At 47.7% G+C, this 25,494-nt stretch overlaps 3 protein-coding genes across 5 annotated transcripts in view; 1 reads left to right on the top strand and 2 right to left on the bottom strand.

Moving 5' to 3' along the window:
- The window catches only part of XRCC3 (X-ray repair cross complementing 3), a 63,392-nt gene extending 57,814 nt beyond the window's left edge, over positions 1-5,578 (bottom strand). The window contains exon 1 of one of the 2 annotated variants that reach the window (XM_038751380.1): positions 5,310-5,578. The gene's annotated coding sequence lies outside the window, so the exon portion shown is untranslated. The remainder of the gene's footprint in view (positions 1-5,309) is intronic. The other variant, XM_038751388.1, reaches the window with a different exon arrangement.
- Positions 3,243-4,952, bottom strand: JRK (Jrk helix-turn-helix protein). The gene is made up of 3 exons (XM_038745992.1): positions 3,630-4,952; positions 3,360-3,549; positions 3,243-3,256 (listed from the first exon to the last, which is right to left on the bottom strand). Exons 1-3 carry the CDS (start codon positions 4,950-4,952, stop codon positions 3,243-3,245), a joined length of 1,527 nt encoding a protein of 508 aa, XP_038601920.1.
- A 4,922-nt stretch (positions 5,579-10,500) lies between the features above and the next one.
- The window catches only part of ZFYVE21 (zinc finger FYVE-type containing 21), a 60,721-nt gene continuing 45,727 nt past the window's right edge, over positions 10,501-25,494 (top strand). For both annotated transcript variants that reach the window (XM_038751265.1, XM_038751256.1), the window contains exon 1: positions 10,501-10,647. In XM_038751265.1, the coding sequence (XP_038607193.1) occupies positions 10,519-10,647 (129 nt within the window). In that variant the 5' untranslated portion in view covers positions 10,501-10,518. The remainder of the gene's footprint in view (positions 10,648-25,494) is intronic.

Here is a 25,494-nt window from a genome sequence, read left to right as displayed (position 1 = left end):
ACGATTGAATGAATGAACCAGTCAATCAATTGTATTTATTGAGCGCTTACCACCAGAGTCGTTAAAGTGCATCCTCCTAGACTGTAAACTCGTTGTGAGTAGGGGATATGTCCTTTTATTGTTGCACTGTTCCTCTCAAGAGCTTAGTACAGGGCTCTGCACACAGTAAGCACTCAATAAATAGCACCGATCGATCAGTCGAACCAGAGCAGGTCTAAACAGTCATCTCTGGGGGCCCATTTTGGGGATGCTGGGGAACCACATGGGGCCCCCAGGATACTAGTGCTCCTGGAAATATTCACTTCCAAACCTTCCTGTCGGCTGCAGCCAGACAAGTCAGTTTTGTTTTGTTTTTCTAATTGTATTTACTAAGCGCTTACTACGTACCAGGCACCATTCTAAGCGCTGGGGTAGATACAAGCTAACCAGGTTGGACACAGTCCCTGTCCCACATGGGACTCACAGTCTTAATCCTCGTTTTACAGATGAGGGAACTGAGGCCCAGAGAATAATAATAATATCGACGATAATAACTATGGCATTTGTTAAGCACTAAGTTTGCGCCACACACCGTTCTAAGCACTGGGGTGGATACAAGCTAATCAAGTTGGACACAGCCCGTCCCACATGGGGCTCACAGTCCTAACCCCCATTTTCCAGATGAGGGAACTGAAGCCCAGAGAAGTTAAGTGACCCGGCCAAGGTCAACCAGCAGAGGAGTGGCAGAGCCGGGATTAGAACCCAGACCCTTCTGACTCCGAGGTCTGCGTTCTATCCGCTAGGGTTGTGTTGCTTCTCAGTTGCTTGGCTCACTCATCGTCAATCGTATTTATTGAGCGCTTACTATGTGCAGAGCACTGTACTCAGTGCATCCCCAGACAAAGGGGCAGGCGAAAGGTGTTTGAGGACGACTTGTTGCAGAGGTGCTACTGGTGGATGGGCCGGGGGCGGGGAAAGGTAGTCTTGGAAAGACCACTGTGTCCACTGGAATCCTGCAGTATAACATCTGGGAAAGCTCCCTGAGTGGCAAACGTTTCTGAATTCCCAGGAGGTACCCTGTCGCTCCCTCCTAGAACGCCGCCTGAAATCCTCCTCCGTCCATTCCCCAGCCTGGCCTCCGGATCCTCCAGGTCCCATTCCGGCTCCCGAGACAGCCCGGCCGGAATGCCTGGAGAACGGTGAGCCCCGCTTGCTTAGGAGGGTGGACTCCTTGGGGCATCCAGACCTCTCTCTCACAGCTGGTCATCATCATCATCATCACCAATCGTATTTATTGAGCGCTTACTATGTGCAGAGCACTGTACTAAGCACTTGGGAAGTACAAATTGGCAACATATAGAGACAGTCCCTACCTAACAGTGGGCTCACAGTCTAAAAGGGGGAGGGTGGGGCCTACAGCCCATCCGCCTGTAGGCCACACCTTCAGGCGCCTGCATCCCTGTCTCTTTGGGGGCTTGGGGGAGGATTCCTCCCTCCCTCGCACGGGGATTCCTCCTGTCTTCAAAAATGCTTCCAAGAAGTCCGTCTAAGCATCCCAAAGAGGGCAGCGGGGATTGTTAGCCCAGTGAAGGTGATGTTTAGACTGTGAGCCCAATGTTGGGTAGGGACTGTCTCTATATGTTGCCAATTTGTACTTCCCAAGCGCTTAGTACAGTGCTCTGCACATAGTAAGCGCTCAATAAATACGACTGATGATGATGATGATGATGATGTTAGCCGGCAATCCAGGGACTGGGGGTGGCCTGTTTAGGAACCTCCTTCAACTGGACCGCCAGTTCTGCTAGGACACAGTAGGACTGTGACCCTTTGGAAGAATTAGGGCATTTTCTTTCCAGAGTAAGGGTCTGGGGATAATAGTAATAATAATGATGGCATTTGTTAAGCACTTACTATGCGCACAGCACTGCTCCAAGCTCTTGGGGGGATACAAGGTGATCAGGTTATCCCACGTGGGGCTCACAGCCTTAATCCCCATTTTACAGATGAGGGAACTGAGGCTCAGAGAAGTTAAATGACTCGCCCAAGGTCACACAGCAGACATGTGGTGGAGCCGGGATTCAAACCCACGACATCTGACTCCAAAGCCTGTGCTCTTTCCACGAGCCACGCTGCTTCTCTGATGATAGAACGCGAGCAGGAAGCTGGCACCGGGCGATCCCACGTGGGAAGAAACACCTGGGCACAATTACGTGGGTTCGGTCGAGGAATTACACTACTCCACTTCCCAGCCTCTGCCTCGGCCGTAGTGCTGCGAACAGTACTGTGCTTGTGTTTTAGTCCCTCTGCAGTATTTAATACGGCAAAATAACAGCCAGTGGTAAAAGTATAGAGCACTCAGCCAGTGGTGGACTTCTTGACGATCCGGCAACTTGGGTCAAAAAAATGTCAGTCACTGTGGTATCTTCGAACAGCCTACCCCCATCTCTTTAAATTGACGGTTACTCGATCGAATCGATGGTATTTACTGAGTACTTGCTGGGTGCAGAGCAATCAATCAATCAATCGTATTTATTGAGCGCTTACTGTGTGCAGAGCACTGTACTAAGCGCTTGGGAAGTACAAGTTGGCAACTTATAGAGACAGTCCCTACCCAACAGCGGGCTCACAGTCTAAAAGGGGGAGACACTGTACTAAGTGCTTTGGCACAACTTTCCCATAACGCCAGGTTCTTCCAGCAGGCAGCTACGTCACAGCGGAGTGACCGTATTTCCTCAACAGGATGTCATACTGTACTTGTAGTAAATTGTTTCAAAGAAGTTGTTGCCACACATTTAGGATAAAGCATCGGACCAGTGCTTGCCTTGTTAGGCCGCACCGCACTCGACGATCCCCTTAAACCAAGCTTAAACACGCTAAAACCAGTACACGGTCACTTAGACTTTTAGACTGTGAGCCCACTGTTGGGTAGGGACCGTCTCTATATGTTGCCAAGCGCTTAGTACAGTGCTCTGCACACAGTAAGCACTCAATAAATACGATTGATTGATTGATTAATCATTCATTTGAGATTTCAGGAGGCACTTAAGGGGTCTGGGAGCACCTTGGGGCCAGCCTCGCCGCTTGTCGAAAAGTAGCTCGCCGAGTTTCATCCAGGAGTGTCACTACCGGGTGGGACAACCCGCCGTAAACCAGCAGCGAGCCGCACACACGTCTCGTCACGTCCGTTTCCTCCCGACCCCTTTCCCGTTGCTACCTCCGACGCTCGTCAGGGTCCTTCTCCTATTTAAGCCCAGCCAACCTCGTTATCGCTCCACCACTGCAGGTCCCGCAAAGGGTGGCTGGGGGCCGCGCCTCGGTAGCCCCCGCCACGGACACAGAGGGCTTAGGATAGCGAGCGGAGTCCGGAGCGACCCTCTGACAAGCCCTGGAAGCTCTGGTGAACGGCTTCCTGATGTCGGCTTGCTTCCTCGTCTTCTGCCTCTTCTGCATGAAAGCGGAGTGCAGGACGTGCAACTGCAGGACCTCTTGGGCCGAGTAGCACGGCTGCCTCTCAGCGAACTTGACGAGCGTACCGAAGGCCGAGGCGGCCTCGCTCCGAGTGACCTCGTCCTCGTCGCCGAAATCCCCTCCGCCGGTGTCTCGGACCTCTCCGTCTTCCCCGGTCCGATCACCGACTGGGTGGCTCCCACCTCTCCATCCGCCTCCACCCACTCTCTGATCTCGCTCTCGCGGAGGACGCCGATCGGATGGGACGCAGGGGTGTCTTTCACCGTTTCGAGGATTTCCGCTAGAGCGTCTTTCCCGCCACCCCTCCTCCGCCCTTCGGACCCGTCCTCGTCGGAGGAGCCGTCCGCCGTCGTAGCGTCGGGCCACAGTCGCGTCCAGGCTCTCCTCAGCGTTCCGCTTTTAACCGAATGCCACGCGTTAAAAACGGCATCCTTTACGTTATAACGAGCCTCAAAGTCCCGGGGCGGACCCTCGTGGTTGATCGCTTTCCTCAGGAGGTCCCTTTTGTAAGAACACCTCACGTTTCGTACCACGCCCTGCTTCACAGGGGTGACATTCCCGGGCAGGAAGATGGTGAATATATTCCCGGATGCTAACTCCGTTTCCCGAGGGAGAGCTCTGCCACTCCCCAGCAACAGGATAGCTTTGCTCTCTTGGGGCAAGCCTACCCTTCTAAAGCGTTCTCTCACCGCGGCGACGAAAACGTGATGAAACCAGTCGTAAAGGATTTCTCCGTCCAGCCGAGCGTTTCCTTGGGCTCTGTACACCACGGGCAAGTGGGGGATGCCTCTGAGGGCTCTGGAACGACTGCATTTTCCGACCACCAGAGGTTTGATTTTATGGGAGCCCGCGGCGTTAGCGCAGATCAGAACCGTCATCCGGTCTTTATTCGGCCTCAGGTCGCCGGTCCCCGCGAGGGTGGAACCGGGCAGACGGCGCCAGAGGAGGCCCGCCTCGTCGGCATCGTAAATCTGTTCGGGGGAAAGATCGTGCTCGGTGATCAGAGTCCTAAAAAACCCACGGTACTTCTCCGCGGCCTCGCGGTCGGCCGAATTCCGCCCGTGGGGGACCTCGACCCTTTTAATGCCATGCCGGAGCTTGAAGCAGGAAAGCCATCCATCAGAAAACGCGCACGGCTCGGTCAACTGCATCTGCCTGTAAAAATCCTTCGCCTTCTCGATGAGCATCATCGGCGCGCCTTCCGCCCGTTTCGACGAAAACCACTCGTATAAAACACTGTCCAGCTGCTCTAATTTGGGCGTATGCAGGGTCCGGCGATGCTCGACGGCTCTGGCCGACTCGGAGCTGGCGAAGAATCTGAGCAGCCGTCCTCTCCGAGCCTTGATGTCGTATATCGTGGAAGAACCGACGCTGTACTCGCGCATCAGAACGCTCCTGTTCTCGCCCTTTTCGAGACGGGTACAGATATCTATTTTCTGCTTTAACGTCAACACGACTCCCTTTCGCTTTTCCCCTTTGCGTCTCGCCGACCCCTTGGGCTCCATGACGGTGGGGCGGTGGGGATATTTTATGACAATCGCAGGACGGCCCGCCGAGGAATATACCGACCATTCACAATACAAACGGAAAGAACCGCGCTCAACCCTCCTCGGCTAACCCGAGCTTAGCCGGCTGCTTTTGGAAACAAAGCTACAGAGATCAGGTTTGGCGTCTAATTCCTTCCTACCCACAGACGTGCACCCACACACCCATTTATACAGTTAAAACTGGCCTTTGTACTCTAAAATGTAGCTCCCTGCCAAGTGAAATCCTAAAAAAAGTGTGCAGGTGTGGTGGAAAAGAGTGGACAGAGAGAGCGCGTAAAGACTGTCCTTTGCCACGTCGATGCGTTTACCACTTACAGCACCTGTTGCTGTTTTCGGTCCAACTCCAACGTCTCGATCCGAGGAAGACGAGCCTTTCCTTTACCGCCACAGGTCTGGCCAGTCGGACTGCCGCGGTTGTCTCCCAGCAACTGTTGCCCCTTCCCTCGGAGACGCTCAGTACGGTGGCTATTTTATTTCGACGAGCCGAACACCTTCTTGGACGTCACTGCCGGGGTCCCTTCCATGTGACAGAGCTCCAGAGCGACGTCTGCAAAATAGGGCTAATCACACCCAAGGATGCCCGCAGAGGTGGTAGGAAAGGCTCCTAGGACGAGAGAAAGGGCCCTGTTACAACACACTCAATCAATCACCCTTATTGAGCAGTCACTATGTGCGGAGCACTGTGCTAAGCGCTTAGAAGAGAGTACAATATTTACTTAGAGTAATGGCTGTCTCCCCCTCTGGGCTGTGATCCCATTGTGAACAGGGAAAGCGTCTGTTTCTTGTAATAATAATAATGCTGATGCCAACTTGTACTTCCCAAGCACTTAGTAATAATAATAATAATAATGTTGGTGTTTGCTAAGCGCTTACTATGTGCAAGGCACTGTTCTGAGCGCTGGGGTAGATACAAGGTAATCAGCTTGTCCCACGTGGGACTCACAGTCTTCATCCCCATTTTACAGGTGAGGGAACTGAGGCCCAGAGAAGTGAAGTGACTTGCCCAAAGTCGCACAGCTGGCAAGTGGCAGAGCCGGGATTTGAACCCACGACCTCTGACTCCAGAGCCCGGGCTCTTTCCACTGAGCCACGTACAGTGCTCTGCACACAGTAAGCGCTGAATAAATACGACTGAATGAATGAATGGCATTTAAGTGCTTACTATGCCAAGCACTGTTCTAAGCGCTGGGGTAGATACAAGGTAAAGTGTTTGTTTATTGTAATAAGGCTTAGTAATAATAATGATAATACCGATGGCATTTAAGCGCTTACTATGTGCCAAGCACCGTTCTAAGCGCTGGGGTAGCTACAAGGTAATCAGGTTGTCCCATGTGGGGTTCCCAGTCTTAATCCCCATTTTACAGATGAGGGAACTGAGGCCCAGAGAAGTGAAGTGACTTGCCCCAAGTCACACAGCGGACAAGCAGCTTGGCTCAATGGAAAGAGCCCGGGCTTTGGAGTCAGAGGTCATGGGTTCAAATCCTGGCTCCACCAATTGCCAGCTGTGGGACTTTGGGGAAGTCATTTCACTTCTCTGGGCCTCAGTTCCTTCATCTGGAAATGGGGATTAAGACTGTGAGCCCCCCGTGGGACAACCTGATCACGTTGTAACCTTCCCAGCGCTTAGAACAGTGCTTTGCACATAGTAAGCGCTTAATAAATGCCATCATCATTATTATTATTATTAGAACCCATGACCTCTGACTCCCAAGCCCGGGCTCTTACCACTAGGCCACGACAGTGCTTTGCACACAGTCAGCGCTCAATGAATATGACTGAATGAATGGGAGAGCACAAGGAAAAAGTTCCCAGATTTATTTCTCTTTTTTTTTTTTTTGCCTCAGCCCTCCTCCCTCTAATACTCCACAGTTACTCTTATTTTTATTCTGTTCCTCTCTCTCCGCCAAGTGCCCCTTGCCCATTAGTACAGTGCCTGGCACATAGTAAGTGTTTTACAAATACCATAATAATAATAATAATAATAATAATAATAATAATAATAATAATACTAATACAGTGCCTGGCACATAGTAAGCACTTACAAATACCACAGTTACTCTTATTTTTATTCTGCTTCTCTCTCTCTCCTCTAAGTGCCCCTTGCCCATTGGTACAGTGCCTGGCACATAGTAAATGCTTTATAAATATATAATGATAATAATAATAGTAGTATAGAGCCTGGCACATAGTAAGTGCTTTACAAATACCATAATGATAATAATAATAATAATAGTACAGTGCCTGGCACATAATAAGTGCTTTACAAATACCATAACGATTATAATAGTACAGTGCCTGGCACATAGTAAGCGCCTACAAACACCACAGTTCCTCTTATTATTACTCTGCTCCTCTCTCTCCTCCAAGTGCCCCTTGCCCATTAGTACAGTGCCTGACACATAGTAAGTGCTTTACAAATACCATAATGATAATAATAATAATAATAGTACAGTGCCTGGCACATAGTAAGCGCCTAAAACCACTACAGTTCCTCATTATTATTCCGCTCCTCTCTCTCCTCCAAGTGGCTCTTGTCCATTGGTACAGTGCCTGGCACATAGTAAATGCTTTACAAATACCATAATGATAATAATAATAATAATAGTACAGTGCCTGGCACATAGTAAGTGCTTTACAAATACCATAATGATAATAATAATAATGATAATAATAATGATAATAATAATAATAATAATAATAGTACAGTGCCTGGCACATAGTAAGTGATTAACAAATACCATAATGGTAATAATAATAATAGTACAGTGCCTGGCACATAGTAAGTGCCTACAAACACCACAGTTCCTCTTATTATTATTCCTCTCCTCTCTCTCCTCCAAGTGGCCCTTTCCCAATAGTACAGTGCCTGGCATATAGTAAGTGCTTTGCAAATACCATAACGATAATAATAGTAATAACAGTACAGTGCCTGGCACATAGTAAGTGATTTACAAATACCATAACAATAATAATAATAACAGTACAGTGCCTGGCACATAGTAAGCGCCTACAAACACCACAGTTCCTCTTATTATTATTCCGCTCCTCTCTCTCCTCCAAGTGCCCCTTGCCCATTAGTACAGTGCCTGGCACATAGTAAGTGTTCTACAAATATCATAATGATAATAATAATAATGATAGTACAATGCCTGGCACATAGTAAGCTCCTACAAACACCACAGTTCCTCTTATTATTATTCCGCTCCTCTCTCTCCTCCAAGTGCCCCTTGCCCATTAGTACGGTGCCTGGCACATAGTAAGCGCCTACAAACACCACAGTTCCTCATTATTATTCCGCTCCTCTCTCTCCTCCAAGTGGCCCCTGCCCATTCATGCATTCAATCGTATTTATTGAGCGCTTACTGTGTGCAGAGCACTGTACTAAGCGCTTGGGAAGTACAAGTTGGCAACATATAGAGACGGTCCCTACCCAACTAGTACAGTGCCTGGCACATAGTAAGTGTTTTACAAATACCATAACAACGATAATAATAATAATGACAGTACAGTGCCTGGCACATAGTAAGCGCCTACAAACACCACATTTCCTCTTATTATTATTCCGCTCCTCTCTCTCCTCCAAGTGGCCCCTGCCCATTAGTACAGTGCCGGGCACATAGTAGGCGCTGAACAAACACCCTAGTCTTATAGCTCCTTTCCCTCCCCTCCCTGTGTACCAGGCTCCTGTGGCACCCCTTGGCCCCCTGCCATCTTCAGTCAATCAATCAATCGTATTTATTGAGCGCTTACCGTGCGCAGAGCACTGTACTAAGCGCTTGGGAAGTACAAGCTGGCAGCATATAGAGACAGTCCCTACCCAACAGCGGGCTCACAGTCTAGAAGGGGGAGACAAAGAACAAAACCAAACATACTAACAAAATAAAATAAATAGATAGGCACAAGTAAAATGAATAGAGTAATAAATAGAGTAATAAATCTTCCCTCTGGTCCCTGTCCTGTCAATCAATCAATCAAATTTATTGAGTGCTTACTGTGTGCAGAGCACTGTACTAAGCGCTTGGGAAGTACAAGCTGGCAGCATATAGAGACAGTCCCAACCCAACAGCGGGCTCACAGTCTAGAAGGGGGAGACAGAGAACAAAACCAAACATACTAACAAAATAAAGTAAATAGATAGGTACAAGTAAAATGAATAGAGTAATAAATAGAGTAATAAATCTTCCCTCTGGTCCCTGTCCTGTCAATCAATCAATCGCATTTATTGAGCGCTTACTGTGTGCAAAGCACTGTACTAAGCGCTTGGGAAGGACAAGTTGGCAACATATAGAGACGGACCCAACCCAACAGCGGGCTCACAGTCTAGAAGGGGGAGACGGAGAACAAAACCAAACATACTAACAAAATAAAATAAATAGAATAGATAGGCACAAGTAAAATAAATAAATGAATAAATGAGTAATAAATAAATAGAGTAATAAATCTTCCCTCTGGTCCCTGTCCTGTCAATCAATCAATCGCATTTGTTGAGCGCTTACTGTGTGCAGAGCACTGTACTAAGCGCTTGGGAAGTACAAGTTGGGCAAGTCACTTAATAATAACGATGGCATTTATTAAGCGCTTCCTATGTGCAAAGCACTGTTCTAAGCGCTGGGGTGGTTACAATGTGAGCAGGTTGTCCCACGGGGGGCTCACAGTCTTCATCCCCATTTTACAGACGAAGTAGCTGAGGCACAGAGAAAAGTGACTTGCCCAAAGTCACACAGCTGACAATTGGTGGAGCAGGGATTCGAACCCATGACCTTCGACTCCAAAGCCCGGGCTCTTTCCACTGAGCCACGCTGCTTCTCCACTTCACTTCTCTGGGCCTCAGTTCCCTCATCTGTAAAATGGGGATTACGGCTGTGAGCCCCCCATGGGACAACCTGATCACCTTGTAACCTCCCCGGCGCTTAGAACAGTGCTTTGCACATAGTAAGCGCTTAATAAATGCTATTTTTATTATTATTATTATTACAAGTTGGCAACATATAGAGACGGTCCCTACCCAACAGCGTGCTCACAGTCTATACCTGTCCTCTCCCCCTCACCGCCCCCAACCGCTCGCAACGGTATTTATTGAGCGCTTACTGTGTGCGGAGCACTGTACTGAACGCACCGGGTGGAGGCAGGCCGCTCCCCAGCCAACCGCCGCCCGTCCAATGAGCGCCCGCGCCGCCGCCGCCGCTCCTCCAATCAGAGCCGGCTCCGCCCGCCGGGCCCCTCGCTGATTGGCCCGCCCGGGCGGGACGCGCGGAGGGGCCGAGGGCGGTCGGGGATTGGGCCGGGCGGGAGGGGGAGGTGAGGGTGCTGATTGGTCGGGGCTGGGGGGGCGCGCTGATTGGTCGGGGCGGGGCGGGGAGGGGGCGCTGATTGGTCGGGGCTGGGGGGCGTGATGATTGGGCGGGGCGGGGGCGCTGATTGGTCGGGGCTGGGAGGCGTGCTGATTGGGCGGGGCGGGGCGGGGCGGGCGCGCTGATTGGGCGGGGCGGACGTCGGTCACCGTGCGGGCCCCAGACGGGCGGTCATGGCCTCCTGCCGCCCGGTCGCCAAAAAGCTGGTCCGCTCGCCCAGCGGGCTCCGCATGGTCCCCGAGCACCGGGCCTTCGGGAGCCCCTTCGGGCTGGACGAGCCCCAGTGGGTGCCGGACAAACAGGTAACAGTCATGCGTGCCTTACAATCATATTCATTGTGATTGATTGTATGATTGATTGATTGATCATTATAGTGATTGATTGATTATTGAGAATATTGATATAATCCTGTATAGATTTGAGAATATTCTATATCTATGTATATATGTTTGTACAGATTTATTACTCTATTTATTTCACTTGTACCTATCTATTCCATTTATTTTATTTTGTTAGCATGTTTGGTTTTGTCTCCCCCTTTTAGACTGTGAGCCCGCTGTGGGGTAGGGACTGTCTCTCTATGTTGCCAACTTGGACTTCCCAAGCGCTTAGTCCAGTGCTCCGCACACAGTAAGCGCTCAATAAATACGATTGATTGATTGATGGATAGTTCATAGTGCTAGGCTGTGACCGTCCCTAGAGGTTGCCAGCTTGGACTTCCCAAGCTTTTAGACTGTGAGCCCACTGTTGGGTAGGGACTGTCTCTCTATGTTGCCAACTTGGACTTCCCAAGCGCTTAGTCCAGTGCTCCGCACACAGTAAGCGCTCAATAAATACGATTGATTGATGGATAGTTCAGAGTGCTAGGCTGTGACCGTCCCTAGAGGTTGCCAGCTTGGACTTCCCAAGCTTTTAGACTGTGAGCCCGCTGTTGGGTAGGGACTGTCTCTAGATGTTGCCAACTTGGACTTCCCAAGCGCTTAGTCCAGTGCTCCGCACACAGTAAGCGCTCAATAAATACGATTGATTGATTGATGGGTAATTCATAGTGCTAGGCTGTGACCGTCCCTAGAGGTTGCCAACTTGGACTTCCCAAGCTTTTAAACTGTGAGCCCACTGTTGGGTAGGGACTGTCTCTATATGTTGCCAACTTGGACTTCCCAAGCGCTTAGTCCAGTGCTCTGCACACAGTAAGCGCTCAGTAAATACGATGGATTGATTGATTGATTGATTAGTACGGTGCTCTGCACAAAGTAAGCGCTCAATAAGTGCGATTGAATGAATGGAGCACGCAGTAAGCGCTCAATAAATACCACTGAATGAGTGAGCCCGCTGTCGGGTAGGGACCGTCTCTCTATGTTGCCAACTTGTACTTCCCAAGTGCTTAGTCCAGTGCTCTGCACGCAGTAGGCGCTCAATAAATACGATGGAATGAATGACCCCTTCTAGATTGTGAGCCTGCTGTTGGGCAGGGACCGTCTCTATATGTTGCCAACTTGTCCTTCCCAAGCGCTTAGTACAGTGCTCTGCACACAGTAAGCGCTCAATAAATACGATTGAATGAATGAATGAGCCCACTGTTGGGTAGGGACTGTATCTGTTGCCAACTTGTCCTTCCCAAGCGCTTAGTCCAGTGCTCTGCACACAGTAAGCGCTCAATAAATACGATTGAATGAGTGAATGAATGACCCCTTCTAGACTGTGAGCCCGCTGTTGGGTAGGGACCGTCTCTATATATTGCCAATTTATTCTATTTATTTTATTTTGTTATTATGTTTTGTTGCCTGTCTCCCCCTTCTAGACTGTGAGCCCGCTGTTGGGTAGGGGCCGTCTCTATATATAGCCAATTTATTCTATTTATTTTATTTTGTTAATATGTTTTGTTGCCTGTCTCCCCCTTCTAGACTGTGAGCCCGCTGTTGGGTAGGGACCATCTCTAGATGCCCCCTGCCCCTCGCCCCCCTTAGGTGTCCCGGGGCTAAGTCTCCCACCCTTCCTTTTTTTTTAAAAAAAAAAATAGTATTTTCTTAAGCGTTTACTATGTGCCAGGCACTAGGGTAGTTTCAGGCTCATCGGGTTGGACACAGGCCCTGCCCCTCGTGGGACTTTTTCGTGCCCCAGCTGTTTTCGGGCATGCCCCTTCATTCATTCAATCGTATTCATTCATTCAATCATATTTATTGAGCGCTTACTGTGTGCAGAGCACTGTACTAAGCGCTTGAGAAGTACACTTGAGTGCTTACTGTGTGCAGAGCACTGTACTAAGCGCTTGGGAAGCACAAATCGGCAACATATAGACAAATCTGTGGTACTCTTTTAAGCACTTAGTACAGTGCTCTGCACATAGTAAGCACTCAATAAATACTATTGGTGATTACATGCCTGTTTTGAGGTTCCCTAATATCTCCTCTCTGATAATAAAAATGATGGTATTTGTTAAGTGCTTACTATGTGCCAAGCACTGTTCTAAGCGCTCGGGGAAATACAAGGTTATCAGGGTGTCCCCCTCTTCCACAACTCTCCCCTCTTCCTCCCCTTCTCTTCAGAAGCCCCTAGAGTGGGGGTCACCCTTCCTCTTACCTCTTTTAAGGTTACTTTTTTCTTTTTTCTTTTCTTTTCTTTTCTTTTCTTTTCTTTTCTTTTCTTTTCTTTTCTTTTCCTTTCTTTTCTTTTCTTTTCTTTTCTTTTTCTTTTTCTTTTCCTCCCCCTCGTCCCCCTCTCCACCCCCCCCCATCTTACCTCCTTCCCTTCCCCACAGCACCTGTATATATGGATATATGTTTGTACATATTTATTACTCTATTTATTTTACTTGTACATATCTATTCCATTTATTTTATTTTGTTAGTATGTTTGGTTTTGTTCTCTGTCTCCCCCTTTTTAGACTGTGAGCCCACTGCTGGGTAGGGACTGTCTCTATATGTTGCCAACTTGTACTTCCCAAGCGCTTAGTACAGTGCTGTGCACATAGTAAGCGCTCAATAAATACGATTGATTGATTTTGAGAATTCCCTGTCAGTCCTTCCCCTCAGATACCCCTGGGAGATGGGGGTTTGGGGTTCCTCCGTCTCCATCCTTGGTTGTCCTTTCTCAGAGACTCCCCGGTGAACCACTCAAACAATCAATTATATTTATTGAGCACTTAGAGCACTGTACCAAGCACTTGCATTCATTCAGTCAGATTTATTGAGCACTTACTGGGTGCAGAGCACTGTACTAAGCGCTTGGGAAGTACAAGTTGGCAACATCTAGAGACGGTCCCTACCCAACAGCGGGCTCACAGTCTAGAAGGGGGGAGTTGGCAGACACTTTCCCAGCCCATAGTGAGTTTACAGTGTAGAAGGGGAGACAGTACTTTAATCAATCAGTGAATGGTATTTATGGAGCGCTTACTACGGAGCACTGTTCTTTGCACTTAGAGAACAGTACAGTAGAATTAGCAGGCCCATTCCTTGCCCATGATGAGTTTACAGTTTGGAGGGGGAGACAGACGTTAATACGATTAAATAAGTAATTTATAATAATTTAAAGATATGTACACGAGGGCCGTAGGGTTGGGGGGAGAATATCAAATGTCCAAAGCTTTAACAGTGCTGTGCCTCCTGGCCCCCTCCCACTCTGTTCCCTCAGGATTTCCTCTTCAAGTGATCTGGGAGTGGATCTAATTTTGGGAGAGGGGCAAGGTGTTCCCCTTGTCCCTCTGCTCTCCCCTCCCCCTGGACCTTCTTTAGTGGTGTTGCCAAATTGTACTTCCCAAGCGCTTAGTACAGTGCCCTGCACACAGTAAGCGCTCAATAAATACGATTGATTGATTGATTGGTGTTAATTGAGTGCTTACTGCATGCTCCCTATCCTCCCCCCTGACTTTCCCATCGCCGTAGGCAACACCACTATTCTCCCTATCCCCCAAACCTAGAACCTTGGCATTATCCTCTGTTCATCTTTCTCATTCAACTCACATATTGAAGTCTGTCATCAAATCCTGTCGGTTCTACCCCCACAACGTGGCTAAAAATCCTCCCTTTCCCCTCCATCCAAACTGCTACTCTGCTGATCATCATCATCAATCATATTTATTGAGCGCTTACTGTGTGCAGAGCACTGTACTAAGCACTTGGGAAGTACAAATCGGCAACATAGAGACAGTCCCTACCCAACATTGGGCTCACAGTCTAAAAGGGGAAGACAGAGAACAAAACCAAACATACTAACAAAATAAAATAAATGGAATAGATATGTACAAGTAAAATAGATAAATAAATAGAGTAATAAATAACTGTCCCGCCTTGATTACCACATCAGCTGTACTGTTTGCTGACCTCTCCGCCTCCTGTCTCTTCCTTCTCCGGTCCATACTTCATTCTGCTGCCCTGCTCATTTTTCTAAAAAAAGTTCAGTCTTCGTCTCCCCACTCCTCAAAAACCTCCAGGCGTTGCCCACCCACCTCCGCTTCAAACAGAAACTCCAGCCCGGAGGCTTTAAAACACTGTCAGCTCACTCCCACTTATTTTACCCCATTGACCGTCTACTATAATAATAATAATAATGGCATTTGTTAAGCGCTTACTATGTGCAAAGCACTGTTCTAAGCCCCGGGGAAGTTACAAGGTGATCAGATTGTCCCACGGGGGGCTCACAGTCTTAATCCCCATTTGACAGATGAGGCACGGAGAAGTTGTGACTTGCCCAAAGTCACACAGCTGACAACTGGCAGAGCCGGAATTTGAATCCGTGACCTGTGACTCCAAATCCCGGGCTCTTTCCACTGAGCCACCCAGCCCACACATTTTGCTCCTCCATTTTGCTACTGACTGTACCTCAATCTTGTCTTTGACACCACTGACCCCTCACTCATGTCCTTCTGGCCTGGAATTCCCTTCCCCTTCATATATGACAGACCACCACTCCAGCTTCAAAGACTTATTGAAATCACATCTTCAAAAGGCCTTCCCCAACTATGTGTTTATTTCCCCCACTCCCTCTCATTCTTTCATCACCTTTGAACTTGATATTTATTCACCCCACCCTCAGCATTTAGTTACGAGATCCATAACTTACTGTAATATCTGTCTCTCTGTTAGCTCCTGGTGGGCGGGGAATGTGACCCCCCACCTCTGTTGCATTGTACTCTTCCAGTCACGTAGTACAGTGCTCTGCACACTGCAAGTGCTCAATAAATGCCATTGATTGATTGCGAAAGATTTGGTAGATATGATTCTGGCCCTCAAGGAACTTGTAGTCTAGTGGGAAAGACAGACATGAAAATAGATTACAGGTAGGGAAGCAAAAGAATAGAAGGATAATAATAATAATGATGGTATTTATTAAGCACTTATGTGCAAAGCACTGTTCTAAGTGCTGGGGAGGCTACAGAGTGATCAGGTTGTCCCACGGAGGGCTCACAGTCAATCCCCATTTTACAGATTGAGGTAACTGAGGCACAGAGAAGTTAAGTGACATGAACATAAATGCTGTAGGGATGGGTGAGTGTTTAGGGGGTACCGATTTAAGAGCATAGGTGATTCAAAAAGGAGCAAGAATAGGGTGGGGAGATAATAATAATAATAATAATAACGTTGGCATTTGTTAAGCGCTTACTATGTGCAAAGCACTGTTCTAAGCGCTGGGGGGGCTACAAAGTGATCAGTTTGTCCCACATGGGGCTCACCGTCTTAATCCCCATTTTACAGATGAGGTAACTGAGGCTCAGAGAAGTTAAGTGACTTGCCCAAGGTCACACAGCAGACATGTGGTGGAGCCGGGATTCGAACCCATGATGACTAACTCCAAAGCCCGTGCTCTTTCCACTGAGGCACGCTGCTTCTCTGAGATGTCGGGGAAGACTTCCTGGAGGAGGTAGTGTATTTCAGTAGGGCTTTGAAGAAGGGGAGAATGGTGGTTGGATTTGAAGTGGGATGGAATTCCCGGTAGGAGGGAGGGGTTGGCGGCGGGAAGCAAAATCAAGGCAAAGAGGAGTGAAGTGGGTGGACTGGGTTGTAGTGGGAGATGAATAATGGTAATAATGGTATTTATTAAGCGCTTACCATGAGCCAGGCACTGCGCTAAGCGCTGGGGTAAATACAAGGTAATTGGGTTGGACCCAGTCTCTGCCCCACATGGGGCTCACAGTCTTAATCCCCATGAGGTAACTGAGGTGCAGAGAAATGAAGTGGCTTGCCCAACGTCACGCAGCAGACAAGTGGCAGAGGTAGGATTAGAACCCAGGTCAGAAAGCTAATTTAAAGTGTCTTAAAGCTAGAGAAGCAGCGTGGCTCAATGGAAAGAGCATGGGCTTTGGAGTCAGGTCATGGGTTCAAATCCCAGCTCCGCCATTTATCAGCTGTGTGACTTTGGGCAAGTCACTTAACTTCTCTGCCCCTCAGTTCCCTCATCTGTAAAATGGGGATGAAGACTGTGAGCCCCCCCCATGGGACAACCTGATCACCTTGTATCCTCCCCAGCGCTTAGAACAGTGCTTTGCACATAGTAAGCGCTTAATGAATGCCATTATTATTATTATTATTATTAATTGTTGGGAGTGTGGAGCGGATATGGTCTTTAAGAGCTTACTATGTGTCACACTGTACCCAGCGCTAGTGTAGATACAGGGTAATCAGACACGGAGCCCACAGTCTAAGTACGAGGGAGAACGTGTATTGAACCTCTGTCTTATAGATGAGGAAACTGAGGCACAGAGGAGTTAAAAGCTTTACTTAAGGTCACACAGGCAAGTGGCAGAGTCACGATTGGAGCCCTGGACCCCTGAATCCCAGGCACACGCTCTTTCCACTAGGCCACGTTGCTTCTCGGGACAATCTTTTAGAAGAACGATCTGGGCAGCAGAGTGAAATATGGACTGCAGAATCAATCAATCAATCGTATTTATTGAGTGCTTACTGTGGGCAGAGCACTGTACTAAGCGCTTAGCACTGTACTAAGCGCTTAAAGAGAGAGGTTAGAGGCAGGGAGGTCAGCTGGGAGACTGCGGCAGTACTTAAATGGGGATATGGCATGAGATAGTTGGGATATTACATAGAGAAGAAGACTGGCCTAGTGGATAGAGCACAGGATTAGTACCTGGGTTCTAATCCCGGTTCCGCTATTTATCTGCTGTGTGACCTTGGGTAAGTCACTTCACTTCCCTGGGCCTCATTTCCCTCCTTTGTAAAATGGGGATTAAGACGGTGAGCCCCTGGTGGGACACGGACTGTGGCCAACCCAATAATCTTGTGTCTATTCCCAGCGTTTAGTACAGTGCCTGACACGTGGTAAGTGCTTGACAAATTCCATAAAGAAAAATAATAAAAAAAACCCCAAGTACTTGGACCATCATGGTGGCAGTTTGGATGGAGAGGTGGGTGCAGACCTAAGGATGATGTGAAGATAGAATTAACAGGATTTGGCGACTGAATACGCCGGTAGAAGGAGACAGAGGAGAGTCAAGGACAATGATGAAATTGTGGGCTCGAGGACAGGGATGGAGGGTGGTGTTGACAACAGGATTGGGACATTTGGGAAGAGGAGAAGGTTTGGCTGGGAAGATGAGGAGTAGAGTTTGGAGAGAACACAGTCAAGTACTCAAGGACCTTACAGTCTCACTGGGGAGGCAGGCGGTAAAATAAATTACAGGAAGGGGAGGCGACCAAGTATAAAGTTATTTACCTAAGGGGGTGGGGGGAGTTTGTTTAGGGGGTATGGACTCGGGTGGAGGGAAAATAGAGTGAGGTGATGCGTGATTAATGTGGGAAGGCTTTCCTGGAGGGGATGTTGTTTAAGTAGTAGGACTTCCCTACACTCCTCGCTCCATCCCTTCATATTTTTTTTTACGGTATTTGTTAGGCGCTGACCAGGTATCAAGCACTGTTCTAAGCATTGAGGTAGGTACAACTTAATTAGGTTGGACACAGTCCCTGTCTCACGTGGGGCTCACAGTTTAAATAGGAGGGAGAATAGGTATTTAATCCCCATTTTACAGTTGAGGGAAGTGAGGCACAGAGTTGTGACTTGCCCAAGGTCACATAGCAAGCAGTTGGCAGAGCCGGATTAGAACTCATCCTCTGATTCCCAGACCAGTGCTCTTTCCACTAGGCCATGCTGCTTCTTCAACTGATTTCCTCAGTTCTCTCCTCTACCCTTCACCACCTCCACCCTCACTGTGCTGGCTTCCCCGACAGGCCTTTCATTTCCTTAAAGACTTTCCTTTTGGAGTTCCCCTTTCTCTTGCATCCCTGCCTCTGGAATGGCCTCCCCCCCACCCCATGAACTCTGTGCTGCTTCTTCAACTGATTTCCTCAGTTCTCTCCTCTACCCTTCACCACCTCCACCCTCACTGTGCTGGCTTCCCCGACAGGCCTTTCATTTCCTTAAAGACTTTCCTGTTGGAGTTCCCCTTTCTCTTGCATCCCTGCCTCTGGAATGGCCTCGCTCCCACCCCATGAACTCTGTGCCTCCCATACTTAATTACTATCATTGTCATCAGTGGTATTTATTGAGGACTTACTGTGTGCAGATCACTGTGCTAAGTGCTTGGGAGAGTACAATGGAACAGAGTTGGTAGACATGTTCCCTGCTCACAACAACCTTACAGTCTAGAGGGAATGACAGATACAAGTGCTTAGTCAGTGCTCTGCACACAGTAAGCACTCAATAAATACGATTGAATGAATGAATATTAACATAAATAATTTATAATCTATAATTTATAATGGCCTCTTCTTCTTTTCCCACCTCCTTGACTAATACCTCAAACTAGATTTCCCAGTTTCCAACTTTCTGGCTTGCACTTAGTAGTTGTTATTTTTTTCTCCCTCCAAGAGATCTTTTTGCATCTGATGAAATCTTCTGGAACGCCTTGTGCTTTAGGAACACACATTTCCCTTCCGTTCATGCTCCACAGTCAGGAGATGGAGGTTAATGGATCTTGGGGGCTTGGCATAGCTGACTTGTGGGAGATACTAGGGCGACTGAGTTGGCTGCAGTGAAATAACCACTGTGTTCTCTGGATGGATTCCTCTGACCTTCTCTCTCCTCATCCCGACGTTTGAGCCGTTTTGGACACGACGCTTGTGGTGTTTTTTGGAATTGGAAAAGTGTTTTGCGTCTTGGCATAATTCTAACCAGGCACAGTCTTTCCAAATGACCATTTATCATCATCATCATCATCATCATCATCAATCGTATTTATTGAGCGCTTACTATGTGCAGAGCACTGTACTAAGCGCTTGGGAAGTACAAATTGGCGACGTATAGAGACAGTCCCTACCCAACAGTGGGCTCACAGTCTAAAAAGGGGAGACAGAGAACAAAACCAAACATACTAACAAAATAAAACAAATAGAATAGATATGTACAAGTAAAATAAGTAAATATTTATAAATAAATAAATAAATAAATAGAGTAATATTGTTGTCCCACAGGGGGCTCCCAGTCTTCATCCCCACTTTCCAGATGAGGAAAATTTCCACATTTAGGCAGTGTTTCAGCTTCGGAGCTTCTTAGGGCTGGGCCAGGCGTATATTGCTTAGTACAATGTATGACACGTAGTAAGAGCTTAACAAATACCATTATCATTTATTATTTATGATCCATTCCTCCTGGAGAAGGCTGCTTTGTCAAAGAAGTCTTACATGAACATGGGTCATCTCGGGGGTGCCAAGGAAGCACTCCTTCCTGTTGCCAACTTGTACTTCCCAAGCGCTTAGTACAGTGCTCTGCACACAGTAAGCGCTCAATAAATACGATTGATTGATTGATTGTCCCTCCCCAAAAGGATCTCTCCTCTGTTTTAGAGCCCTAAAAGGAAGCAGCACAATGTGTTGGGCTCAGGCCCTTTCCTAGTGTTCTTGCCCAGTGTGTTCCCGTGGGATGCCAACATTCCTGCTGTATCTTTCTCTACCCCCCGACCGTCCAAAGCAGCGCTAACTGGTTAGGTGTCGCTGGCCTAGCTCACCCCATCCCGGGGCCCAGCCAAGATGGGGCAGAAACGGAGGGGGCCGAACCCAACGATCTGCCCCAAATCGGCAGCTTTCTCTTCTCAGTGAAGCCCAGACATTCTGCGGAGAACTTCTGGCTAAAAATTCATTCATTCAGTCGTATTTATTGAGCGCTTACTGTGTGCGGAGCACTGGACTAAGCGCTTGGGAAGTACAAATTGGATGCCTCAGTACGCCGTTGTTGATGGACGAAGTGGAATTTTCCAGAGGTTGGCTCCGTCAGCCAATCAACCGATGGTATTTATTTTTAATAATAATATTATGCTGACTTGTGGACAGCAACCTAATAAGAACATGCTGTTCTTATGTAATGGTATTTTTTAAGCACTTATTAGGTGCCAGACACCGTACTAAGGGCTGGGGTGGATACAAGTAAATGGGGTTGGACACAGTCCCTGTCCCACAAGGGGCTCATGGTCTCAATCTCCATTGTACGGATGAGGTAGACCCGTCCTCTGCCCGCAAGGAGCTCACAGTCTAGAGGGAATGTGCTCTTCCTTAGTGTATCATAGATGATGAAGAGCCAGGCACAGGCTAATTACTGATTCACTCCACCCACCTGCCCCTGCCAAGGCAGAATTGCCATCTAAGCAGCGTGGTCTAGTGGACAGAGGACGGGCCTAGGGGTCCGAAAGACCTGGGTTCTAATTCTGACTCTGATCTTGTCTGTTCCGGGACTGTGGGCAAGTCACACTTCTCTGTGCCTCAGTAACCTCAACTTTATAACGGCTGTGAGTGCCATGGGGGACAGGGACTGTTTCCAACCTGATTTGCTTGTATCTACCCCCAGCGACTAGTACAGTGCCTGGCACATAGTAAGTGCTTAATAAATACCAAAATTATTATTATTATAATATCTGCAACCCACCAACAATTGTCCCATTGTGTGTGTGTTTTTTTTTTAAACTGGAGATGACTTTTTAGTAGAGTTGCCTTGGCTTTGAGGACCATTTTTCTGATGTGTCCTTTTCCCCAGTTTCATTCAAAGCCTTCCCTGATCGAACCCTCTTTTCCTCGACTCCCTCTCCCTCCTGTGTTGTCGTCGCACTTTGATCTGAACCTTTTTGGCATTTGGTGTTCACCCCACCCTCAGTCTCACAGCACTTAGGTACGTAACTGTAAATTATGTATATTAATAGTCTTCCCATCTAGATAATAATAATAATTGTGGTATTTAAGCACTTACTATGGGCCAGACACTGTAGTAAGCTGTAGGGTGGATACAAAATAACAAGGTTGGACACAGTCCCTGTCCCACTTGGGGCTAATCCTCATTTTACAGATGAGGTCACTGAGGGACAAAGAAGTGAAGTGACTTGCTCAAGGTCATACAGCAGACAAGTGGCAGAGCCAGGATTAGAACCCAGGTCCTCCTGACTCCCAGCCCAGTGCTCTGTCCGATAGGCCTCGCTGCTTGTCAACTCTCAGCTTGTGGCCAGGGATTGTGTCCGTTAACTCCGTTGTATCGTGCTCTCCCAAGCCCTTAGTGCAGTGCCCCACATACAGTAAGCACTACATAAGTACCATTGATTGATTAACCCCGCCAAACACTGTAGCAGAAAAGATTCCCTATTAAATCCACGCTTATTTGACCTTTTTCAAAGCCAGGGGTCACATTGGAGGGGCTCTTTCTAGCCGTCCGTTTTCTTCCCTCGTCTCCAAGACTGTTGTAACTCCCTTAAAGGTCGAGTCTGATGAAGTGTGGGGGTGACCCCAGGGCCCCACTGCTCCCTTGCATTTTTCCGTGGGTGGCATCCTGACGCAGTCCCTGTCCCACTTGGGGCTCACAGTCTCACTCCCCATTTTGCAGATGAGGGAACTGAGACACAGAGAAGTGATGAGACTTGCCCAAGGTCACACAGCAGACAAGTGGCAGAGCCGGGATTAAAACCTATGATCCCAGGCCTGTGCTCTAGTCACTATTCCATCCTGCACCGAGGGCTTCTTTAGGGGGGAAAAAGCATCAGGCACCAATTCAGTGGAAACTGACTGTTTCTTCGATTTCTGCCCTGAAGAAACCCATCAATGGATCTCTGATGTTTATTGGTGTATTGGACTCTCCCAAGCGCTTAGTACAGTGCTGTTACAGTAAGCACCCAATCAATAGGCTTGAATGAATGAAGGAATAACCTGCCCGCTTTGGGGAATGGAGAGACTATGGCTTTTTCGAAGGCTGGTTTGGAGCTTGCTCCATAATGCTCTAACACGTCTCACTGGCTTCCTCTTTTTAAATTTTTGTTTTCTTCTCCTCTCTCTCTCACGGACTTGGGGGCCCAGCATGGTGGCAAGCACTGAAGTCACACTGAAATCACCTAAGGGAAGGCTTTCCCCGACTAAGCCCTCGTTTCTTTAAATTATATATTGTAAATTACTTAATAATTCATATTAATAATGCCTGTCTCCCTCTGTAGACTGTAAACTCCTGTCTACCAACTCTGTTGTTTTCTCCCAAGCTCTTAGTGCAGTGCTTTCCACACAGTAAGCGCTCAGTAAATACCGTCTATTGACTGACTGAAACTAAAAGAGTACCTCGCCTTGATTTCCCTCTTCCCATTACCCAGTTATTTAAACTTAAAGCTAGTGCGTATTTTGCTCAGCAAGCAGCAAGGGATGGGTGGGGGAAACAAGAGTTACTCAGAATCCTTTTTCTCTCTTCTCAGTTGAGACTGTCCTGTTCCTTGCTTGTTTATGTATTGAGCAACAGGATAAAAGCTTGCCTCAGCTCATGGTAAAGGAAGCCTGCCAGTAGATGTAACTCATTAGTTCGGCCTGCTGAATTGGCCCGTTCCCTCTCTTCTAAGAAACGGTATTGTTCCAGACAGCTTTGCACTTTTTAATTCCTTTCCGCTTCCAGTGAAACCTCAATGGCTCGCCTTTCCTCCTTAAAATCTCTTGCTTTCAGTCAAGCAGTGGTATTTATTGAGAGTTTACTGTGTGCAGAGCACTGAACTGAGCACTTGGGAGGGTACAATACAACAACCGAGTTAGTAGGTATGTAACCTGCCCATCAGGAGCTTAAAGTTTTTTTATTATTATTTATTTGGGATTTAAGTGCTTAGTCTGGGCTGGCACTGAACTAAGTGCTGGAAAAGATGCAAGATAGTCATGTTGGTTACAGCCCATGTCCCATATGGGACTCAAAGTTTTAATCCCCGTTTTTACAGATGAGGTCACTGAGGACAGGGAAGTGACATTGCCAAGGTCACGCGGCAGACAAGTGGCCGAGCCACGATTAGAAGCCAAATCCCCTGACTCCCAAGCCCGTGCTTGTATATAAATACACATATAAAAAAAAATTATTAGTACTGTGCTTGTGCTCGACAGATGCTGTAAGCTCGTTGTGGGCAGGGAACGTGTCCGTTATATTGTTGTATCGGACTCTCCCAAATGTTAGTACAGTGCTCTGCACACAGTAACTACTCAATAAATACCACCGATTGATTTAGTGATTACAACTGCTACATTGGAGGCTTTCTCTTGGGAATGATTTTATTTGCACTTTGGGAAGTAGAGTTGATTTTTGTGCTAGGTGTTCTGGAATTACTCTGCTTGTCTTTCGCAAATCACGACTTCACCAAATATAACCGAGATGCCTAATCCGATGAAAATGCCAGGAAATGACAGCCCTAACTCCCTCCTTTCTCCATTATTCGATTTAGTCCCTGAAACTTTTTTTATTTTTGTATGTTTTTTGGTAACCATTCTGCCTATCCGGCATCCGTCACCATCTGACGTTTCCTCATCTCCTGTTTCATTGTCTTTTGTCACATTAGCAAATTGGTTTAATTCATTCAATCATATTTATCGAGCTCTTACTGTGTGCAGAGCACTGATCGGACTGACCTAACTTCCTAATAGGAATAGGCATGAAGAACATTTTTGGCTTAAAATCATTCTGGTAATTTACAATTTCTTTTTGGGGGTATTGGAAGCACAGTTAAATGCTTCTTGATGGTTTTTTAAGCCAACAAAGGTTCATTTTGTAGACTCTAGGCTGTAAGCTTGTTGTGGGCAAGGAATGGGTCTGCCAACTCTGTCGTACTCTCCCAAGCGCTTAGTACAGTGCTCTGTACCCAGTAAGTGCTCAGTAAATATGATTGATTGATTGACTGTGATGCTTAGAAACCGGGCTTTGTTTCCCTCTGTTTCCCCCCCAACCACACACATCCAACCAGAGTAGGTCATGAAGTGTTTTCAGCTATTAAGGGATCGTTCAATGAACACCAGAATATTTTGCACAGACTGTCCCCACCTGCCCTCAATCAGGCCAGACGGAAGGTAGGGGAGGCAAAGGAGCCGATCTTTAAATAGCCCTTGTTGTTGACTTTGTGTTTTGTCGATTTAGCCCCAGGAAACTAGTGTGTTGTGTGTTGGAGTCCTTCATGCTTGAAGAAGGCCCCAAGGACCCCAGTAAACGCAACCCCAAGCTGTCCTTTGGGCTGGGCAGCACCCAGCATTGTTTGGGCTTCTGTCTTGTCTTAGAATTGCTCCATTGAACTTGCAAAGATGGTGGTTAGATGAGAAACTCCTGCACCGGCGTCGAGAGACCAGTCTGGGGAAATCCGGGGCAGAATAATAATAATAATAATGGCATTTATTAAGCGCTTACTATGTGCCAAGCACTGTCCTAAGCGCTAGGGAGGCTACAAGGTGATCAGGTTGCCCCACGGGGGGCTCACAGTCTTCATTCCCATTTTACAGATGAGGAAAGCAGTCGGGAAGTTGCCCAGAAGGGGCAGGAAATACGTCCCCATGGCTGGCCCTCCGCCCCACTCCGCCCTCTCCCCCCGTCTTCATTCAGTCATTCAGTGGTATTTATTGAGTGCCTGCTGTGTACAGAGCACTGTACTAAGCACTTGGGACAGTACAATACAGCAATAGAGACAATCCCTGCCCACAGCAAGCACACAGTCTGGGTGGGGGAGACAGATATTAATACAAGTAGACATCAATATAAATAAATTAAATTACAGATATATATAGAAGTGCTGTGGGATGGGGGGAGAGCAAAGAGAGCGAGTCAGGGTGACACAGAAGGGAGTGGGAGATGAGGAAAATGGGGCTTAGTCTGGGAAGGCCTCTTGGAGGAGATGTGGCTTCAGTGTGGCTTTGAAGCGGGGGAGAGTCATTGTCTGTTGGATTTGAGGAGGGAGGGCG

The sequence above is a fragment of the Tachyglossus aculeatus genome, chromosome 1, assembly GCF_015852505.1.
Source record: "Tachyglossus aculeatus isolate mTacAcu1 chromosome 1, mTacAcu1.pri, whole genome shotgun sequence".
Classification (NCBI taxonomy): Eukaryota; Metazoa; Chordata; class Mammalia; order Monotremata; family Tachyglossidae; genus Tachyglossus; species Tachyglossus aculeatus.
The sequence above is the reverse complement of the archived record's forward strand: the minus strand, read 5'-3'. Positions and strand labels throughout refer to the sequence as shown.

Bases quoted from the DNA above. Each gene is read 5' to 3' on its own strand.
- JRK (XM_038745992.1), bottom strand. From the start codon at position 4,952: ATGGAGCCCAAGGGGTCGGCGAGACGCAAAGGGGAAAAGCGAAAGGGA. The intron at 3,550-3,629 runs GTGGGAGCCACC...TTCGGCGACGAG, and splicing joins GGGTGGAGGCGGATGGAGAG to GACGAGGTCACTCGGAGCGA.